The sequence below is a fragment of the Pelmatolapia mariae genome, linkage group LG12 (genome assembly GCF_036321145.2).
Source record: "Pelmatolapia mariae isolate MD_Pm_ZW linkage group LG12, Pm_UMD_F_2, whole genome shotgun sequence".
Lineage (NCBI taxonomy): Eukaryota > Metazoa > Chordata > Actinopteri > Cichliformes > Cichlidae > Pelmatolapia > Pelmatolapia mariae.
Genome location: NC_086237.1, coordinates 14,718,697 through 14,739,761, shown reverse-complemented (window position 1 = coordinate 14,739,761; position 21,065 = coordinate 14,718,697). Strand labels below are relative to the sequence as shown.

General features: G+C 41.4%; 1 protein-coding gene across 2 annotated transcripts in view; it reads left to right on the top strand.

Annotated features, from left to right (window-relative positions):
* The first annotated feature begins 3,760 nt into the window (after nucleotides 1-3,760).
* The window catches only part of dock5 (dedicator of cytokinesis 5), a 37,348-nt gene continuing 20,043 nt past the window's right edge, over nucleotides 3,761-21,065 (top strand). Inside the window, exons 1-16 of one of the 2 annotated variants that reach the window (XM_063489424.1) lie at nucleotides 3,761-3,887; nucleotides 11,750-11,833; nucleotides 12,055-12,095; nucleotides 12,195-12,250; nucleotides 12,525-12,621; nucleotides 12,790-12,938; nucleotides 13,086-13,221; nucleotides 13,313-13,470; nucleotides 15,014-15,095; nucleotides 15,674-15,803; nucleotides 16,537-16,609; nucleotides 17,023-17,049; nucleotides 18,697-18,839; nucleotides 18,995-19,120; nucleotides 19,252-19,376; nucleotides 20,895-20,993. In XM_063489424.1, the coding sequence (XP_063345494.1) occupies nucleotides 3,845-3,887; nucleotides 11,750-11,833; nucleotides 12,055-12,095; nucleotides 12,195-12,250; nucleotides 12,525-12,621; nucleotides 12,790-12,938; nucleotides 13,086-13,221; nucleotides 13,313-13,470; nucleotides 15,014-15,095; nucleotides 15,674-15,803; nucleotides 16,537-16,609; nucleotides 17,023-17,049; nucleotides 18,697-18,839; nucleotides 18,995-19,120; nucleotides 19,252-19,376; nucleotides 20,895-20,993 (1,569 nt within the window). In that variant the 5' untranslated portion in view covers nucleotides 3,761-3,844. The remainder of the gene's footprint in view (nucleotides 3,888-11,749; nucleotides 11,834-12,054; nucleotides 12,096-12,194; nucleotides 12,251-12,524; nucleotides 12,622-12,789; nucleotides 12,939-13,085; nucleotides 13,222-13,312; nucleotides 13,471-15,013; nucleotides 15,096-15,673; nucleotides 15,804-16,536; nucleotides 16,610-17,022; nucleotides 17,050-18,696; nucleotides 18,840-18,994; nucleotides 19,121-19,251; nucleotides 19,377-20,894; nucleotides 20,994-21,065) is intronic. The other variant, XM_063489425.1, reaches the window with a different exon arrangement.

Below are 21,065 nucleotides of genomic sequence, written 5' to 3'. Positions count from 1 at the left end.
TGGCCTGGCAGGCAGCAGGCAGAGACCATTTCATTTAAAGAGGTTGCAAACTCCAATTCTATAAATAGATTCTCGTGTGTACATACAGCTTAGCTTCAATTTTCAGATGGCCTCATGCACCCACTTTCAGTGCTACAAAGAATGCTTCAGTGAGTCAGATGGAGACAAATGGGAGAGCCTCAGGGTGCATCCCTTCTCTTGCATCACGACCTGAAAATGAGATGTTAGGCATGTGGATACAAATGTGCTAAAGCTTGCTTAGACTATACTTGAGAAAGTGGAGGGTGTGATCACATATATTGACACTGTATATTTCCTTAAGTCATGTGAGGGCTACATTTACCGTACTGTGGAAATAACACTGTTTATCTAATTAGGATCTTTGCACAGGAAATGTGGTGACACGTCAGCAGGCTTCAACAGCATGCAGCAAACATGAGAAACAGAAGCTTTTTTTTTTTTTTTTCAAAACTATGAATGACTCAGAAAAAGAAACAACAGAGAATTTTTGGACATGAGAACAACAAAAAAGTCAACAGGAGCCTGTGCCCCACGATGTAGAGTTGTCATGCACTGGCAGGGCATTGACCTATCCTCAAAGAGCTGCTGGACTGAGCAATTACCTGTATCTGCAGCCTGACAGCCAGGTGGATGCCCAACCCCAATTTGCCTTTGGCGTCTTGTGGTTCTGGCTGCGGACCTATAAATCCATTAGGCCTTTTTTGTCGACTTGTGTTTCAGGAATTGAACCGCCCTCCCTCAGAGGGGGCAGTGCGACTCTGTGCTCAGATCCCTTCCACTTAGAAGTCTCTGAGGCCTCCGTGCTTTCCTCACATTATACTAGAAAATCAGAATTCACTGAGTTTAGTAATTCCCGACGCTGAGGAAAAGTCAACTCAGGTCAAGCTTTATAACACTTCATACATATGGATGCCCATTGTGCTTCATCTTTGTGCATGCCGCAAAAAACAAAACAAAACACACACACACGGGCATATGCGTTCAAGCTTGTCCCTGCAGAAAAAAACTCATCAAATGCAGCAGAAAGTAGCAAGGTGGACGCTGGATTGAGAGCTTATTTATTATTATTTCAGCTGTCTGTCATACTAGATGCTCATTCATCTGTCCGACGACACACTGAGAAAGCCCGAGGCAATGTAAACAGATAGTGTATCCCGCAATAAAGACAAAAACATTACTGCTAGCTCTGATTTTTTTTTTATCTACCATATCAGCAGCACATCCTCATCACCAGGACCACTTCTTTGCTTTCATGTAGGAAGCTGAGAACAAACAGTGTTTATGTCCCAGCTGTTGTGGCTCTGAGCCTCTTGTGCAACCTGTTTCCATTTACTTTGCACATGTGCACACGGCTGGATTATAAACTGTTTTATTTCCAGAAAAAGGGGGCTTTATTATCAAAATGCTGCACTTAGTCAAAGAGTTGCGCAGGCGTCTGCCTGACCTGATCTAAATGAGACAATGAGGGCAAAAGGAGTTTCTAGTAAGGATGCAGCCTGTCTCCTTCTATTGCTTATGGAGCATTAAACTTCAGGTGAACTCTGGGGTTCAGTCAGCTTGTCACTCGGTCTCTCGCGCTCTCTCTCTTTCAAACACACACACTAACACACCAGTGCACACAGAAACCCATCTAAATTTCATGATTTCTCCTTATGGAGGAGAAGCAGAAGTAGATGTTAAAAAAATACCATGGCAGACCATAAATGTGACTCAAGAATGAGGCTTATCTATAGTACTGCAATAACAGACAGCAGTCAGGTGATGGCACTGTTGCATTCCTTTTTGCAAGCTTGATTGTTTTCTTTATAACTTCCCAAAAGCAACTCTTTACATTTCATATGAGAGATTTTGCCCAAAGCAGAAGAAGAATCAGAGGCAAAAAGGGCACGAGCAGATGCGAACACCCTCCTACAATGAACTCAAACACTCAGCGAGCACCTACGGCTCAGCCAGAAATAGGTCACAATAATCATGTGTAACGGCTCAAGTCATAACCTTGGAAATTCAGTTACAAAATACATCCGTGGTCCCCAGTATTCTGGATGGCCTCAGTCAGTGTACTTAAACCGTTTAGCTCTGTAAAACTGGTTAAACTTACAGAAGAAAGAAAACATGCACAGTCACTCAAAATCCTATCAACTAAGAGCAGAAATGCTTTCCGGCTTTAATTAATTACAGTTTTGTCTATAGGCTTATAAAGTGCTATTTTGTAGTTCCCATATGTTTAATAGCCCCCCGCACCACCACCACCACCTTTTTTAAATAACAGCTTCTAATCAGACTGCTCTGCATTAGTAATAATTCATTACAAGCTGTGTTTAAAAAAGAGACACATCACAATAGATGGGGGACAGAATAATGGAAATTGTCCTGGTAGAACAAAAGCACCGCGGCTGAACATTACTGACAGCACCATTTGGTTGACCAGTGGCAGCAGAAAAATAAACACATATGACGGGCAAACAAAAGGCTGAATGGGCTACCAGATCTCAGAGCCAACAGCTGTAAATTACTTCAGTGGGTAGGGGATGGGAAGGCAAAGGGAGGGGAAAGGGTGAAGTCTCATCTCACTGATGGACAAATCAGCAGTTGTGTTTTCTGGCATTGCCTCCATAGGCTTCTCCTAATTTTGTGGCTTGCATGGAATGGGCAACAGTTAAATCAGATATAGTCTTGACTATGAGAGCATAACTAGAGAGGGGCCGAACAATCCAAATACGAGTAGTATCAATACCAACGCTGATATTGGTATTGATACTAGCGTGACAGGATCGATATTTTGTTTCTGTCCCAAAGTCAGTATGCAGCCCACAGGATTGTGATAAATATTTTTTTTTTTTGAAAATGAAAAAATATGCCAAATATACTATTAAAATGTCTATAGCCTATAACACATTTAAACAACAGAACTTGGCCCTAAGTGCTTTAGAGACAGGCTCATCTATATTCCACATCTCCAAAAAAAAAAACCCAGTTTCAAAAATAAATGCACATTTGAAAGGTGTGTTTTGTTGTGCTAATTGTTGTGGAAAGTAAAAAATCAAAGTGTAATCATTAAAATTGTTCAAATGTGTGAAGAACTTGCAATTGGATGATAAGTCATGACACAGTGATCTCCCTTATGTAAGCTGCCTTTAAGGTATAAGTATCACTCTTATACACACCGATACTGGTACCAACATTTGCAGTATCACACAGTGCTGAGCACCACCAGCTGCAGCAGGGACTCTGCAGTTCAATCTCATTTTGAATTAAAAAAACAATAACCTGGCTATCATTTATTTATTGCTCATCAGTGATTTATAACTCTGTCTTCAATTAATTATTCCTCTGTAAGATTGTCAACTTGTGAGGCGGTGGCCTCCTGAAACCGACACTATCGGGAGTCACTGGAGCAAAGCGAGAGATAGTTCAGTCTTCTCTAATTTCCCCGAATTCAATTTGAAGCTCATTTGAGGATTTATGAGGAACTGTTAAAGTTATCGATTGACTGATGGCGAGAGCAAAATAGCTGCTGGGACTAAGGTTGCCTGGGACAACTACCCCTTGATGAAATAAGTCCCTGCGGTGTATTGTGGGACTGCGCTGCGCTGCGTTGTGTTGCGCTGGGGGTTGGGGGTTAGCTCGTCAAGTGAATGGTTCACGCCTATCCCGCTCTCTCCTCTCTCGGCCGTGTTGTGCCCTCCTCTCCCCTCCCCGTGAACAAGTTATGATGGCGGAACTGTAGACCTCGGGACGAGCAGGAGTGCACCGCCCGCCCTCGGTTAGCAAGTGTATATAGTTATTTATTTATCCACCCAACTTCACGTCTTCCCCCTCAGCTATGACCCGCTGGATTCCTACTAAAAAAGAGAAGTACGGAGTGGGTAAGTGTTTGTATTTAACTACGTGCCCACCCCCCTCTTTATTATTTTCTTTTGCTAGTGAACAACTCTCCGCGTCAACTCCCTGAAACTTCACCAACTTCAAGAGGAGCAGGAGTCGGGAAGTTGGGAAACTCAAGTTACTGGCGACTTTGTTGCTGTTGTTGTTTGTGACCTGGAGTGATTGTTACCACACTGTTGCCCAACTGGGTTTCACAAGCTTCCCTGTGGGGGCTTGTTCTCCCGTTTGTCCCTCTGTGCAGTTTGTTTTTAAGTGAGAAATTATTTACATTTCAGTCACTACAATGTGCGAGGAGAAATGGGGGAAGAGCCGGGAGTTCAGTGAACGTATCAGCCATTCTTGAGTTTATAATCCCGCCGAGCTGAAGCTGTGCTGTAGTTAAGGTGAACTTGAATGAATCGTCATTTTGCTGAAAGGTCCTTTCCTTCAAGGACTCCTGTTGGGCCCCCACATGGGATCCGCTGCTGTGACTGCATGCCTCATGTGAGATAGTGGAGGAATGTTATTTGCATAGGCACGAGAGGAACTTTGTGGACAAGTGGCATTTGGCTACATTTACATAAGACTTAAATGTGTCAATGCAGTGGACCATGACCATGTAGCATATGTTTGTGGTCCTCACAACTGTATTTTACACTTAAGTTTGTTAAACTAAGGTGTGGCCCTTCCACCTGTGTGGGGGAGTTTGTGAGCTTGCAGTTTACTTTGCATGTATCAATGCATACACGTATGCTCATGCTATCAGGTACCAGTTATCCACGCCCTCAAGGCAAATCAGCACAACTGTTGTCTCTGTTAGGAATCCCTTTGATGTTTACTGTAAAGATTTTATAGCCTACACAGGTTGTCTGGTCATCGGTTTCTTCCCTGAGTCACTGCTGGATCTTTTGCTTTAAGCTACAGACACTTACCAATATTGCTTCCTGGTGTACTACACACATGAGAGTGAATATATCTGGTGTCTTTTTTTTCTTCTTCTCTGGATGAATCACAGCTTAGGACTGAAATACCTTGGCTGTGTTCTCTAACCTGGATCCCCCGCCCATGACTTTATTTTGGCTTTAAATAAAATGTTCTGTGCTCGGTTTGCTGTTGTGACTAAAAATATTTCTAAGCCACAATTTTAAGGCCGCATGTGTTTCTCTGCGCACAAACTCTCTGCCTTTTGGTTTGCATGTGACCTTGTTTTAGCAGCTGATGTCGAGGAATATATATATATTTTTAAATGTTAATCCTTTTAGATCCCAGTGTGGTTTTCAAAACCGTATCTCTGATTGATTGTATAGATGGTGCCATTCTCCTGACATTATTTTTCTTGCCCCAGAAACAAGGCAGGAGTCACTAGCGTTGTACGTAATCCTTAAAATGCCATCGGACCCCCGTACAAGGGCTTACATTTTTAATCCGATTAGTTAACCAAGACTGTGCTCAAATACGGGCAACTACACTTTTTTGGATGAAAGAAGAGATTGTAAGGGTTCTGATCATATCAGTTATATCACACTAGTTAATGGGGAAATGTGAATAATAAGGAGCTTAAGATCTCACGAGCTGTAATGGTGAATTTGTGACACTGTCATAATAGGATAGCTTCTTATTTTTTATATCCAGAAGAGAAACGCTGCCCTGGAGGCTCAAAGGCATTGAAATCACCAGGTCTTGGGGAGTGATGACACATGTGTGGCTCCAGAGGGAGCTCTGGAAAATCCGGTAAATTACCCCAGGTGATGTCAGTTGAGTCAGCATCAGTCGGGACTTCACGTCTGAGGAAGAAGAAAAAAACCTGGAGGTGCCGAATACAGAACGACCGATACATTTAAATTCCCGGCTAATATTGGCCTGCTGCAGATATGCCACTGTTGGTGTGTATGCTGTGTATTATGTGCGCCGACAAGGAAATATAATGCAGGAGAAGATGCTTGGGGTATTTTATGAATAAAATTCAAACAGCTTATCCAGTAGAACAGCGTTGACTTCATTGTTTTTATGCTAATGACACATCGCAGCTGGTGCCTGCCTTTTATTGTAAACTGTGACCAGTTTTTTGAAGTGTTGTTACAATGACTCTATTATAATTTTTTTCTTCCTGTTTCAGTATAAATGCTGTGTGTTCAGTACAGCGTAGTACTGTGATAGTTTGCATGGAGATATTTTATCGATACAGGGACACGAAAGATCTATGTTTTATAAAGTAAATGGAAATACTCATGGAATACTACAAACAAGAGGGCTCATCTAATGCACCACCACCCTGAGAGAATGTTATTGGAGCTGACGTACACTAAATTGACTCAAGTGAAAAATTATCTATCACTGGACACACTTATAGAGCAACCGCCTAATTCAGAGCACGCTAATGGCTCAGTCACACAAATGAAAATAGGACAGCAGCCTCCTTACGTCTATGAAGTCTAGCTTATGGCAACATTTATGGCAGGTTTTAGTGACAGTGTTGGCACGTTTGACTCATTTTACAACAATATAAAGACTGGGGTGAGATAACTTTATCTTATTGGATGAAACCAAGTTTAACCGTGAGGGCTTAATTTGCATATGTCATTGCAATACTCTGTTAAAATGTTAATAAAAAGGTAAAAATCTCAATAATATTGTATCTTGAGTGAAGTATTGTGAGGGTATCTGTTGTTTCCCCACCCCTACTCTATGTATAGTTAAAGAATATAGGCAGGTATGTTGATAATGGAATTTTCCATGAAATCCAACAAAGTCTTATCAGCACTGGCTGGTAAATCCACTATTCTAGTGTGCAGCATGAAAGAAGTTTCTTCGACTTCTGAAGCTGTAGCTCATCTCTGCTTGGAGGTAGATTGGTTGCCAGTCTACACAAGGCTCCTTTAGATGTAGAATAGCATGCCTTTATTGCCTCTGCACAATGTTGCACAATGAAATTCTGATGTACCTCCTGTTAGCCGTGCATACATACAGAGGAACCACTACGGGGAGAACAAAACCGCTGCATCAGTGCGCCTCCACCCTTGTCAAGGCAGACCTCTCCCACTAGTTGTCTGGAATAAGAACATGAATTTTCTGGCTGTGCTGAATCGAACCTTATCCTTTTTAACTGTCCATTGCGAGGCTCACAGTATTATTTGATAACAACACTTACTCGCTGGCGGTACTCATTAAAAGGGCCCCTTCAGAAATGTTTGAAGAGGCCTAAAAATATCGCTTTGAATAATAATGTGTGTCTGAGAAGGGCTTACACTCTTCAAGAAAATGTAATAGACCATCTAAAAATTCTTAAAAGCACAATGTGAAAGTTAGTTTCATTAGAACCGGTGATGTCTCCCGATAAACTGAGAGGTGCGCTATCGTTTTACGTGCCCTGGGTGCATCAGGTGTCCAAATCACTCTTGTGTAAGCAGTTTGTTGGCCCACAATGACTGTGAAAATAGCTGTGTCACAGTTATGCTTGTTCACATACATACAAATTTAAGCTGAACACCCTTTAGTGCAGGGAAGTCGAGACAGTTCCAGTGAAGTAACAATAAACATTTCTGAGTAACAATAAGCGGCTTGTGTGATAATTGAGTCATAATTATAATAGCTGTCTTACAGTTACTTACAAGCAACACTTCTACCTCCTGTTATTACCTAAAGTTTTCCTCAGAGAACTGCCATTCTAGCCACCACAACTTCCACTTGATGAAATTAGGCAATAAATAGCATGTAGCATTTTCTTTAAAACGATGAACCGCTTACTTTTGTTCTCTCTGCTTGCCTGGGGCAGGCGGGGTTGGGGGGTGGAGGTTGTTATTAACAAAATGCACTGGCTTTGCAGCGTAAATACATCACAGTCATTACATCCCTCAGTTTACCAATCTTGCCATGTCAAACCTAACTGCAGCCGGTGATTTGGAGATAAGTGCTGCCCTCGTTTTCAGTTCGGACAGACTGAACCAATACCTGTTTACTTTTAAAGCGTAATAGCAGATGAATCTTCTTCTTCTTTTACAACCTGGTGAAAGAAGTCTATACTTCTAAGGTTGTTTTAATTTTCTTTTTCTGTTTAATGTTGCAGCAGGGTTTTTTTCCCTACCCAAATAAAAAGATGAACCCAAGCTGCTGTAATTTTATCCTTTTTTGCACTTTTTGCTTTGAACTTGAGAATTAACTTTCTGATTTATGGATAACATAAAAGGACTTATTAGCTGGAGCACAGTTTTAAGAGCTGCAGATCATTTCTGGCTGTCTAGACAAGGAGATGGGAGGCTCGAGGCTTTTCTTGTGAGGCCTTTACCTTTTGAGAAATGCTGCCGGGGGAGAATTGGCTCAAAAGCAAACCTTAATAGACTTACTTATCTAATGGCTTTTTGGAGAGATACTAACTGAACCTGTCCCTGCTTTTGGTAGTGTATGACATTTGTATGCCACAAGAGATACTGGATGTGATACATCACTGAGTGGTAGTTTATAGGAGGAAATAATAATATTTTAGTAGTTGCATCTGAAAAGTGATTTGATTTTGTATAAATGAATATGCTGCCTGTACATCAAACCCCGTGCAGCGTGGCACTTAGTATTCCTATCCCATTATGGACTTTATGTTATATTTTTTTTTTACTGCACTGAAGGCTTTTCTACATTGAATGCAGAGGATTTGTATAGTAACATTTTCAAGGATTTCTTTCAGAAATTGATTATTTCATCATTTAATAAAGCTGTTTTTTTTCTTTTAATGCTGTGTTGTTTTATCTTGGTCATGCAATGGTCCTTTCATGCCCAGTCAGCAGTAAGAACAATAGATTCTCATTGTATTGTGTTAACTTTGATGAGCTGCCAGCGGCTGCCCAAACTCTTCGACTGGGGTGTTCTTTAATTGTTGGCTAGTGCACCTCTATGGTAAATCATTTAGGGGGAATCAGGCTGACTCTGATTTAACATTAGCATGCTCATTAACTTGAACTTGTGCCGATAGAGCTTTATTGGACTTTACAACAGTAGCTACAGGCTCAGCATTTGAAGTTTAAGAGGAAGACAGGGTGCCTCAGAGTGGCACAGATTAGCTTTGCTGCCAGAGCCCAGACTGATGCTTTTGCTTTAGACAGTGTGGCTCTTGCCAGGCTCGGACACTGTGTCAAGTTGGTGAATGGCCCATTGTCACTCTTGGCTTGACTAGAGGCAGATGTCATTTTCTTCAGTGCACATATTCTGGCTGCATATATAATTAATTTCCTGGTGATTCATAGTATGCCTGTAACTTCTTTTTAAATACAAAGACGATTCCAAAAAAGTTCAGACTGTGTAAACTGTAAATGAAAAGTGAATGCAATGATTTGCAAATCTCATAAACACACATTTTAATCGCAATCGAACATAGAAACCACATCAGTTGTTTAAAATGAGAAAATCTATTATTTCAGGAAAAACAAATAAGTTACATTTGAATTTGATGACAGCAACATGTCTCAAAAAAGTTGGGTCAGGGCCATGTTTACCACTGTATAGCGTCCCCTCTTCTATTAACAACAGTCTGTAAATATCTGGGCGCTGAGGAAACCATTTATTGGACTTTTGGGAGAGGAATGTTGTCCCGTTCTTGTCTGACAGGATTATAGCTGCTCGGCAGTCCCCCATTTCTCATTTCATGATGGGCCAAATGTTTTCAGTTGGTGAAAGGTTTCGGCGACAGACAGGCCAGTTCAGCAACCGGATTCTTCTATTATTAAGTAATGCTATTGTAATAGGTGCAGTATGTGGTTTTTGCATTGTCTTGCTGAAAAATGGAAGCCCTTGGCTCAAAAGACATAATCAAAGCTCCCAATTCCATAGACACTAATGGACGCCCAGACCGTCAGAGATACAGGCTTTTGTGCTGAGCAACAGATCGTCCCTCTCTTTTTTTTAGTCGGGAGGACTTGGTGTTCTAAGAAGAATTTCAAATTTGGATTAGTCTCACCACAGTTTTCCAGTTTGTCCATTTTAAATGAACTTGGCTCAGAGTAAACTGCAGTGTTTCTGGATCATGTTCACATACAGCTTCTTCTTTGCACGATAGAGCTTTACCCTGCATTTGTCTATGCCACTTCTGGAAGTATTCCTGAGCCCATGCAGTGATTTGCATGACAGAATCATGTCTGTTTTTAATGCAGTGCTGCCTGAGGGCCCAAAGAGCACGGGCATGCAATACTAACTTCCATTGTCCTTGCGCACTGAGATTTCTCCAGATTCTCTGAGTCTTTTGATGATATTGTGTACTGCAGATGATGAGGTATTCAAAGTCTTTACAATTTTACATTGAGGAACATTAGTCTGACTGACCGGTTTCCCCATTAACCTCATTAGCTGCAGTTTTAGCAGCTATTTTTTTCTCCCACTTACATTTCCATCCTTTTATTTCTGCATCCCAACTTCTTTTCTTACAGTGATACATTTTCTCACTTTAAACATTTGATACTTTGTTCTGTTGTAAATAAAATTGGGTTTCTGAGCTCTACAAAACATTGCAATCTGTTATTATTTACATTTTGCACACCATCATTTTTTTTCTTTTTAGATTTGGGATTGGAAAACAACATCTGTCGCTTCTGTTCATGTTGATGTTCAAAAGCAGGAAAAATTGAACTATTATTAGGTTCCACTAGCTGTCTTTTTTGTTGACACAAGGAAGAACCTCACACCTGTCCAGGTGCTCCTAACAAAACAGCCGTCAAAAGCCAACGTGATATTCCAGGAGCTTTTTTTTGTGCAGAAATGCAAACAAAGTCTCAAGCAAAAATGTGTTTTATGGAAAGCTAGACAAATCTGCCGATGAGGAGGAAGTCAAAGAGAAGGAAAAGCAGTCACATTCAGTGATTTGTCAAGTTTTGGTATTCAGACTGAGGTGTGATAAGCTGAGCCAGTTGGAGCGTGCAGTGAAATCTGGCCTCCAGCAACAAGCATTATCACCATGCAAGTCAGGGCAGAGCTCTGCTCATAGTTCCTCCATCTTACTGTGAGAATGAGTGGCTGCGCGCTATTGCAGCTCCCTCAAGTCGTGAATAAGACCTTTGCTACAGTAGTGTTTGCCAAGGTTTCTCTTTTGCAGTTTTATGCGCGCGCGCATGTGTGTGTATATGAGTGAGTGTACATATGTTTTTACGCACAAGCATTTTCTTGTATTAACCCCTCCAATGTCTGTCCTGGTAAACGGCTAAAAAGGAAAAGATAGGAGCTGCCTCCAGGAAAGCTGCAAGGTTAAAAATGAGCGCAGGGAGGGGCAGCGCTTGCAGGTGAGTCACTTGGCAGAAACACGGGCTGCAAGTGTAACTGCCGAGCAAAGGTCACAGCAGGCATGTTATCGGATATAGGGAGAGTCTGATGCCATTGCTTTTTTAGCGGTACTCCTCACGTTTGACACTGCAACTACCTGCTCCGGCGTGGTCTATTTACTGGAACGTTAATCACAGCCTGAAGGCATCCAATTCAATTAAAAATAGCACAAACGCTTTGGAGGTTTGAGTCACACAGGCGTGCTGCACAAACACACTGCCTGCTTTTAGAAAACGCAATAAGATGAGGAATAAATCAAAGATCAAGATCCTCTCTGCTGCACGTGCGTGCTCTGTGACAAGGAGGTTGAATTGGTTTCTTTTTTCCAGTGAGAAACTGCAAACCTCTGATCCAGAACTTCTTTTAAAACAGACTTGCTCCTCTGTGCAATAAGTGATTGAAAAGGGATTTGGGGTTTTTGCAGTAATCCACCGGACCTTGAGGAGGAACAAAACTCGTCAATCAATCTGTCTGCCTGAACCTTTTTATTTAATTTTTTTTGGTTAACAGTTTTTGTTGTGTGTGTGTGTGTAAGATTCACATTATGAGACCGTCCTGCTTTGTCCTTCAGTGATCTACAATTATGATGCCAGTGGTGAACAGGAGCTGTGTCTACAAGTGGGGGACACGGTGCACATACTTGAGAAATTTGAAGGTGAGCGAGTATAAGCACACAGCAGGCCCCGACATATCCCTCTTTCCCCTAATCTAAAGCAAGCTGACACAGGAACTTAAATGAGATGTTGAACTAACTGGCGCTCAGTGTGTTATGCATAGTAATGTAAATGAGTCTATTACATTGTCCTCCTGACATCACTCGTATCTCGCTCTATCCCTCAGTGTAACATTTTTGTTGGGTAATTTATGTCTTCTTAGGCTGGTATAGGGGCTACGCTCTACGCAGGAAATCACAGAAGGTATGGGCAATAGTGCTATATTATCACAGTGTCATTGTCTTGGTGTGTATGTGTACGTGTAAATATACTGATCACTATGAAATTTTTCTTTTTCTTCAGGGCATTTTCCCTGCTTCCTACATCCACTTAAAGGAGGCTACGGTTGAGGGAATAGGGTGAGATCACATATCAGTAAACAGATCATTTTGATGATAATCCACTCTGCTTTTGGTTTGCTGTCCAGCCTTGTGATTTGCCAGCGACATAGCAGTGCACTTACAATTATCATAAGTGAGGACTCAGTAATGCTTTTCTTGGCTGTGTAAGGAAACCATCCACCTATTTATCATGTATAGAAAAGCACTTGAATCTATCCAAATTATATGACATGATCTTTGAGTGATGAGCCACTTTTCCAATGTCTTTCTATTCTCTTTTTGTGGCTGGTAGCCAGCAGGAAATAATTATTCCGGCCGATTTACCCCTGGTACAAGAGCTTGGAGCTACTCTGAGGGAATGGGCCCAGATATGGCAGAAGCTGTATGTGGTATGTGGAAACTTGTTCTTTCTTTTATCTGCCACTTTGACTTTAGTACACACAGTTCCGTGCACCTCTGTTTTTCACCCCTTTGACACACTTTTGTTATAAAGTTGCATTGCTCTTCATTCCTCTGAAGGAAGGTATTACTTATAATAAAACCTGTTTATCTGGCAGGTGAACAAGACAACTTTGTTCAGGACTGTGCAGCAGATGGCCTACAGCCTCATCGAATATCGATCTCAGATAGTGTCAGGAACACTGCCCAAGGATGACCTTGTAGAGCTCAAAAAGAAAGTCACAGCAAAGATTGATTATGGAAACCGGTATGAATCCTGCTTTTTTTTTTTTCTTTTTCTTTTAGGAACTATTATTGTTGTAAAATCTTCTCAGGAAAGGGTTGTATGGGTGAGCCTTTTAAAATTGCTTCTGTAAACTTATTTGATGCTGTTTTGATCCTCTGGCTTGCTCAGGATTCTGGGTCTGGACCTGGTGGTGCGGGATGAAGCGGGAAACATGCTGAACCCTGACAGGACTAGTACGGTCAGCCTGTTCCGGGCCCATGAGACCGCCTCCCGCAGCGTTGATGACAGGATACAAGAGGAGAAGGCATAGTTCCGATTTGTTGATACTATCACTGGCTGTCAGTTTCATTTAATGTTGTTGTCCGCTCACTGTTTCCGGCCTTGTTTTCATCCAGACACGGCTACAGAACCTGGAAATGAGGCGTCAGACTCTTTTCAGTACGGTGCACACCTACAGCTTGTTCATGAACTTGAAAAACTTTGTGTGTAACATTGGAGAAGATGCCGAGCTGCTAATGTCTCTGTATGACCCGGATCAGTCTGAATTCATCAGGTTAGCTTGTTTTTTTTTTTTTTTCTCTTAACTCGACAACTAAACAAGTTTGCCGTTTGATAGTTTGCGCTCGTCTATGCCTCTAAAAGTCTATAGAAATGTTCACAATGTTTATATAATTGATCAGAAAACTTTTAAAGAAGTATTAATGGGTCGCAATACTACAACTGCTAAAGTGAAAAATTAGGAATTGTAATTATTTATGTAATGCAGTGGGGAAAACAAATGTAATAATGGCTAGAGGTTGTGCATTATCGTCAAATAACTCAGCACAGCTCTGCTTTAAATTAGCACTCAAGGCTGATCGTTGTTAGGCATTCATCTGCTTGCTGGTGTAGAAAACTACCGTCTCTATTTGCTGTTAGACATTATATCCGCATAAATAATGGAAGTGATTAAAGCAACCTTTAAAAAGTAAACATTTTGCTAACTGAATGTTAGACAAATTAGTGGTGCAAAACCTCGAAACAGTCATACTGCCGATGCTCATATCTGACCCGCCACGTACAAACGCAACGAGTGGAAGTGACACTGTTTTCACTTTACTCTCAGACGTTGAGATCTTGTAGATGGAACATTTTAAGTGCAACAAATATCTTTAGATCTGGCAGGGCTAAAGCTGAAAGAAGTCAGACTTGGCGAGAAAACCCAGGCCGACCAGCTGACCTCAGTGCCTCACCACATCAGCAGATGGCTCAGCCTCACCTTGTGTGGGTCCTGCTGGCAGATATTATTCATAGTTTGCTGTTTAAGCTGCTGGCCTGCAAGCTCTTATCGCTGTCTCTGCAAGCTGCTTTACAACCCACCTCCATCGTTTCATGCTACTCGTGCTTTGTCTCACTGAAGCTGCAGTGATTCGAATGTTAAGCATCGCATTGAAATTCCGGTTGCCTAGATAGTCCTAAAATGTAGCCCGTCATGCATCAGTCTTCAGTATTCTGCATTCTTATTGGTATTCACTTCACTTGCTTGCCACGGAGATGACCCACCTGCTTCGTGTTGACAGCATTGCTTAAAGCCACCCTGAATGACATTGGGCTTTCCATGGTCACCACGTTGCTGCGAATCACTTCCTGTGTAGATGCAGCTTTGATGTCATGTGCATTGTTATGGGTGCAGGATGCTCTGTTCTGTGGGGGCGTCTCGCTGCTGTCCAACCTGCATTTTTCCATATTTGTGCATGGAAATGCAGGGATGTGTGCTCTCGGGGAGGTCCCAGAACAGGGCCTTACCGCCAAATATAATTTACTGCAGATGGAATCAGTCTTGTTTTGACTAAAATGGTCCTGACAGAAATACCAATAATGACCGGCTGGTGATGATTCTTTTAGGATGTCTGCATCCTCCTATGTTTGGTAAGGCCTACAGGGATATCTAGGCTCTTATAATTATGGCATTTAAAATATGCAGACACTTGAAATTTTTTTTCTGGAAACTTTTGGATTTTATTGGGTGAGACATAAAATAATGCTGCTTTTACATCACTGGCTTTGGTTTCAGATAACGCCATCTCTAACTGTGACTTTTATTTAAATTCTTGCAGTGAGAACTTCCTGGTGCGCTGGGACAGTACGGGAATGCCTAAAGAAATTGAAAAACTCAACAACCTGCCAGCGCTATTCACGGTAACCGAATCCCTACCCACCACAGTGCGTTCCCTCTCTTTCAGATTTAAACAATCCAAGCGCCGCCTGAAGTCTGTGACAAAGAAGACAATTAGCGCCTGGATTGCTCCTAATTTACTAAAAGTTTCACTGAATGGCTCACTCACGGCACATCATTGAAAATTTGAATGCATTCGCCTCCATTATGTTGCTTCTGCTTAAGTTAATAAGCGGTGCTCTGTAATCAAGTCACTGTGTTAACCTCCATGTGTGCCATCAGGAGCTAGTGGTTTGGAGTGTGATAAAGCCACATTAATCAAGGTGTACGGTTTAAGATTATAGCAGAGCACACAAGTGGATGGTCCTTTGAAAAGTAAAAACCTTCAGAAAAATAAGCATATAAACATGCTGGGAAGGCGATGTGTTTAAAGCTTTTACTCCACTCCTTTATCATGGAAATATTTTCCATCTGGTCCTCAGCTCCAGCCCTGTGTATGTACACAATGACTGGCAAGTAGAGTCACTGCCTTTTGTGCCTAATGCACCTTATCTCTCGCAGTGCCATAATAAATAATCTTTTGTGTGTCCTCTGTGTCCAGGACCTGAGCAGCACTGACTTGATGAGGCAGCGACTCTTCCTGGTGTGTCAGATCATCAGAGTGGGCAGCATGGAGCTGAAAGAGGGCAAGAAACAAACAGGCGGACTCAGGAGACCGTTTGGTGTGGCCGGTGAGGGACTTTTTTTATGTCCTAATATTTGTAAGAGCAGTATAAAAGTTCAATTTAAGAAGGAAAAAAAGAAAAAGCCAGCCCTCTCTGGTGGTACAGATGCATGAATAGTTTTGTTGAGGTGGAGAAATGAAAGATCCATGTGTCGAAACGAAATGGGAACACCTGCTTCCTGACCTAGAAAATGCCTTCACTCTGCCTTGGCAAGGCAGTCGGAGGAAAATTGGTTTAGCAACTGTCTTTTTGTTTTTGGCCAGATGATTAGTGGATTTGATGGGAAATGGTTTTCCTCTGGTGTTCCAGCAAATGGACTGAAACCGGAGTCAGAATGAACATTCAACTCAGAAGTCATATTATTCTTAGCCAGAAAAAAAAGCGTTTAAAAAAAAAAAAAAGCATTCTAGGAAAAGATCCGGGTGAAATGAACAATTCAAAGGCAAGATCAAGACCGCTCAATATATCTTACTAAGCTGGCTTTCTGCTGCGCCAGGCAACAGGTGAGCGAGATCCAACACCTGGCTCGGCTTCTTTTTCAGATGTGGAAAATACACTTTCCAGACTTATAAGTTAATTAACTTTCAGAGCTCTTTAAAAAATAAAACAGAAAAAAGGTGATTCCCATTTTGCTGTCGTTTTGGCATTTACTAGAAAACGCTGTTAAATCTAGTTAATTAGCTCGTCTTTTTCAGTCTGCAGCCTTACTGTGAATGTGTCAATGTGTTTGTCATTGCAGTGATGGACATAACAGACATTGCCCACGGCAAAATAGATGACGAGGACAAACAGCATTTCATCCCCTTTCAGCAGTGAGTCCTCTAATGTTGTCATATTTCTGCTGTTTACAGGCTCGGTCTTGTTTTGTAACGCAACTCAATTGAGCACAAATAATTCATAAGAACATGAATAGCTCTCGAGTTATACTTACTGCCAACTGTGTTCCATTACGTTTGCTTTTTTTTCTTTTTTCCAAGGCTGCAGTTCGACTTTTCCTACACTGTATTTCAAGGACAAAACACTTTTTGCAATTCTAAATGAAAGAGAAGCTTCAAGATCATGTTTTTAGGGCACCTACAAACCGGAGGGGGGGGATAAACAATGACAGTCATATGTTCACAGGGATCGTAGATGGAAGAGAGCCAAAAATATCTTGACTCATTTCTGGCTTCTGTACAAATTTTACCAAGTTTTAACCTCAGTTTTTCTTTTCTTTTCACTCTAGAACAGATCACTCTGTCTTTTTGAGAAGGTAGAGACCAACAAAAATACTGATTTAAATTTTCAATTCATGGCATCCTTCTTACCTTGAAAGACTTTGGCCCTATGTGCTTTGTATCTGACAGGAAATATGCAAGCCTTCAGATAAATATTAGTTTTTGTTTGGACATATACAAAGGAAAGATTGCACCGCTGAGCGTTTTAAGCTTTCCAGCCTTGACAGGTTAATGATTTTTTTTTTCCATTTCATTAACAGAGTAAATGTTTTGGCACTGTACGAACAATTAGGTAAATATTAATAGACCAGGGTAAGTAAATTTTTAATTGAACACAAGATTAAAAAAATAATAATAATAACTACAACGAGACACTGTTACATTTTTCTCCTGAGCATTGAACGTGGTGAAAGGCTGTGAGATGGAACCGATCGAGATCACCAGTTTTGGCAAGCTGTCTGTAGCGAACTCTAGAGTTCACCTTACATCTTGGGACACACATCGCCCAGTTTAATCTGAGCTGGTCTGGTGAAGTAGAATAACTAAATAATAACCTAACATATAAAAAAACGTTCATAGATACATAAACTTTCTATTTACAAAACAGCATGAGATGCTGCAAGAAACATGCAGTTACAACAATATGTCTCAGTTTTTCTACATTCAGTTTGCTGTCAGCACAGTGTGTCGGCTTAACTGTCTTAGTCTGATGTCATTATGTAAAAGCCTTGGGTGATGTCTTTGTCGGTAAGAAGGCTGTAAAAGTGATGATGATTCAGACCTCTGTCTCAGATTAAATTAATGGTTTGGACAACAGCTCTCGTGATGCGACTCGTCCTTAACAGCCTGTAACACCATGCTTTGTGGTGCAAAATAAAGTAACCCCTCCAAAAAAACAAAAAAAAACCCATTGATTTTCTTTCTCTGCTAATTTTACACCTTAAAAAGCCATCCAGTGGGCCAGCTGGGACCTTTTGCTGGGCCTATTTTGGCCCTTGACTAACACCCCGATCTGCAGTGTTAACCTGCAGTCACAGGTAGAGCAGACTAGCCGTAGCATGGTGTTGGAGAACTGAAAGCTAATCCAACATTGTAGAAGAGTAAAAACACAACATTTCATTGATTTAATGTGACATATGCTTTTGCAGCACACAGAAACCTGACCTAGTGAAGCCTTAGCTGACACGTTTCTGCTTTCCTTGTTCCTTGTTACTAAACCACTACAATAGAGTTTTGTGATTATTCCCTTCTGTATAATTACAGCGTCGGCACTGTGTGATTCTGTTTTCTGATACAAAGATGTTTGGCTAACCTCGCTGAGTACTTCCATAGTAGTGTAACTGTAAACTAAAAATGTGGTCAAGTGCTTTAAAGTACTTTAAAGATCAAAACTGATCGATTCTATTTTTGGAAATCTATAAAGAGATTTCAAATTTATACACATTGGTGTTTGTCTTATTAAAGGTTAGAGTAGTGCTAGTATTTTAAGCAATTTTTCTCTGCTGTAGTCACTCGAGCAGAGCAGCAGGGATCTGGGAGAGATGGTGCGTGTTGTCAAAAACCTCACAGTGCCTTCGCAGTTCTTCCGTCCATTTGTTTGTCACCTGTCAAAGATGCTGGCAGTTGATTATTTTTTTATTTTTTACTTTCATTGTATTGTCACCTCTATATTTCCCTCTCAGGATAGCTATGGAAACCTACATCCGTCAGAGGCAGCTCATCATGTCTCCGCGCATCCCTTCTCGAGTCATAGGAGAGAATGAGCCCCTCACAGCTGTCTTCAACAAAGTCATTGCCACGCGGGAGGTCAATCACAAAGGCCAGGGTAAAATGAAGTGCTCACAGACAGTGTGTTCCCCTGTGATTTTAGAGGGTTGCTCTAAATTGACCTTTTTTTTGCTTTGAGGAAAATAATTGATGTGTGAGGGGTCTGCAAGGTGCAGTCTGCCTCATTGAATTTCTTTACATGTTTGCTGGCAGGGCTGTTTGTGACCATGAAGCTTCTCCCAGGGGACCTTGCCCAAGTCAGGAAGGACTACCCCCACTTTGTGGACCGCAGCACCGCTATCGTCAGGAAAATGGGCTTTCCAGAAATCATCCTCCCTGGTGAATTAAAGCCTTTGTTGATGGGCAGTTCTCACGACGGTCATGCTCATTTTAATTGCTCACAAAGCTGTGAGGGGCTTTTTTAAAATTTCTCAACACAACCTTCTGATCGTCTTTTATCCCTTGTCCAGGAAACGTGAGGAATGATATTTATGTAACCTTGCTACAAGGAGAATTTGACCGTGGTAAAAAGAAGACCCCCAAAAATGTAGAGGTCATACTGAGTGTGCACGATGATGAAGGCAATCCCATGGAGGTAAAATAGACCAGTGAATGGCATTTAAAAATAAATGTACTAAAAAAAAAGTAATTTAATTTGAGCTTAATGCAGCTTACTGAATGGCATCTTTTTATAAGTCATATAATTGTGACAGTATACATGTGGCCATGGTTGTGGACAGCCCTAAAGATAGAAAAGTGTTCTATTTCACTTATCAACAATCAGAAGTTCTGTTTTTTTTTCTGTTTAATAAACACTAGTCTATAAAAACTGGAAAGCTCAAAGCACAGTTCACTTACTCAAGTTGCCCCATACCTCTCTGTTAGAGATTATTGATGAGATTCACCAATAAATATGCCCTAATGTGGATTTTGTAAAACATAATTTGGAGTTGAAGCGTCTTCGTTGTTTCCAGCTATTTGCAGAATTCTTCCCATTGGTTTAATAAATACCTGCAGCTTTATAAGATCCATATGAGTGTCTCCAGAATGAGACTTGTCTTTCCAATCCAATGATATGCATGGTAACTTCATAAGTAGCAGCTGTTCCTGCTGCAGACAATCCTGTTTTACAGTTTCTGTTGGATTCATCAGGTGGTGGCCTCCAGGAGTGGTTTGTGGCAAAGTGTGGAACGGTGGGAATGAGAATCAACACCTTCAAAGTCTGAGGCCATGGCCCTCACACAAAATAGGGTGGAGTGCTCACTCCTAGACCAGGATGAATTACTACCCGTAATAAAGGATTTGGGTCTCTTGCTGTCTTGTTCAAAAGTGATGGGAGAGTGTAGCATGAGATTGACAGACGGATTGGCGCCACGTCCTCAGTGAAGCAGACATTGTAGTAATCTGTTGTTAAAGCAAAGCAGACGACTTATTGGCCAATCTAAGTTCCTACCCTCACCTCCGGTCATGAGCTCTGGGTAGTGACCGAAAAAATGAGGTTGCAGATAAATGAGTTTGCTTCAAAGGGTGGCAGGGTTCTCCCTGAAGTGATAGGGTTAGAGTTCAGTCATTTGAGAGGGACTTGGAGTAGAACTGCTGCTCCTTGACATTGAAAGGAGCCAGTTGAGGTGGATCAGGCATCTGATTAGGATGCCTCTTGGAAACCAACTAGTTTCGGGCAAGTCCTAATAGGAGGAGGCCCCAGGGCAGAGCTAGGACTCAACAGAGAAATTATATCTCTCAGCTGAATTGGAAACAACTCTGTGTCCCTTGAGATGAGCTGGAAGAGGTGGCTTGGGTGAGGGAAGTTGGGGCTTCGACTATGACCCAAACTCAGATAAGCGGCAGTGGATGATGTGAAGGAGGGATCTACCAAATTATTCAAGCTAAATTGTTTCTCAAAATCCTTTGGTGGGAGACCATCCGTATTGCTGCATCATTATCTAACTGATAACTGAAATTTTGTAACTCTGTATTGATTACATGTAGCAATTTATGTGCTTGGCTGTACTTTAACCAAAAAAGAAAAAAGTCAGAGACAATTGAAAACAGCAGAAAGAACATTGAAGATGTTCCTGTCATGTAAACTAATCTCTTCCTTTAATGTCTTTAGAAAGCCATATTCCCTGGAGCCGGTTATGATGGCATAACGGAGTACAAGTCTGTCATTTACTACCAGGTGAAGCAGCCTTGTTGGAATGAAACAGCGAAGGTAAGCTCACAGCAAGCACCCACATGAGCAGCTCTGTGCCGTCATGTTATCTAATGAGATTTCTTTTCAAAA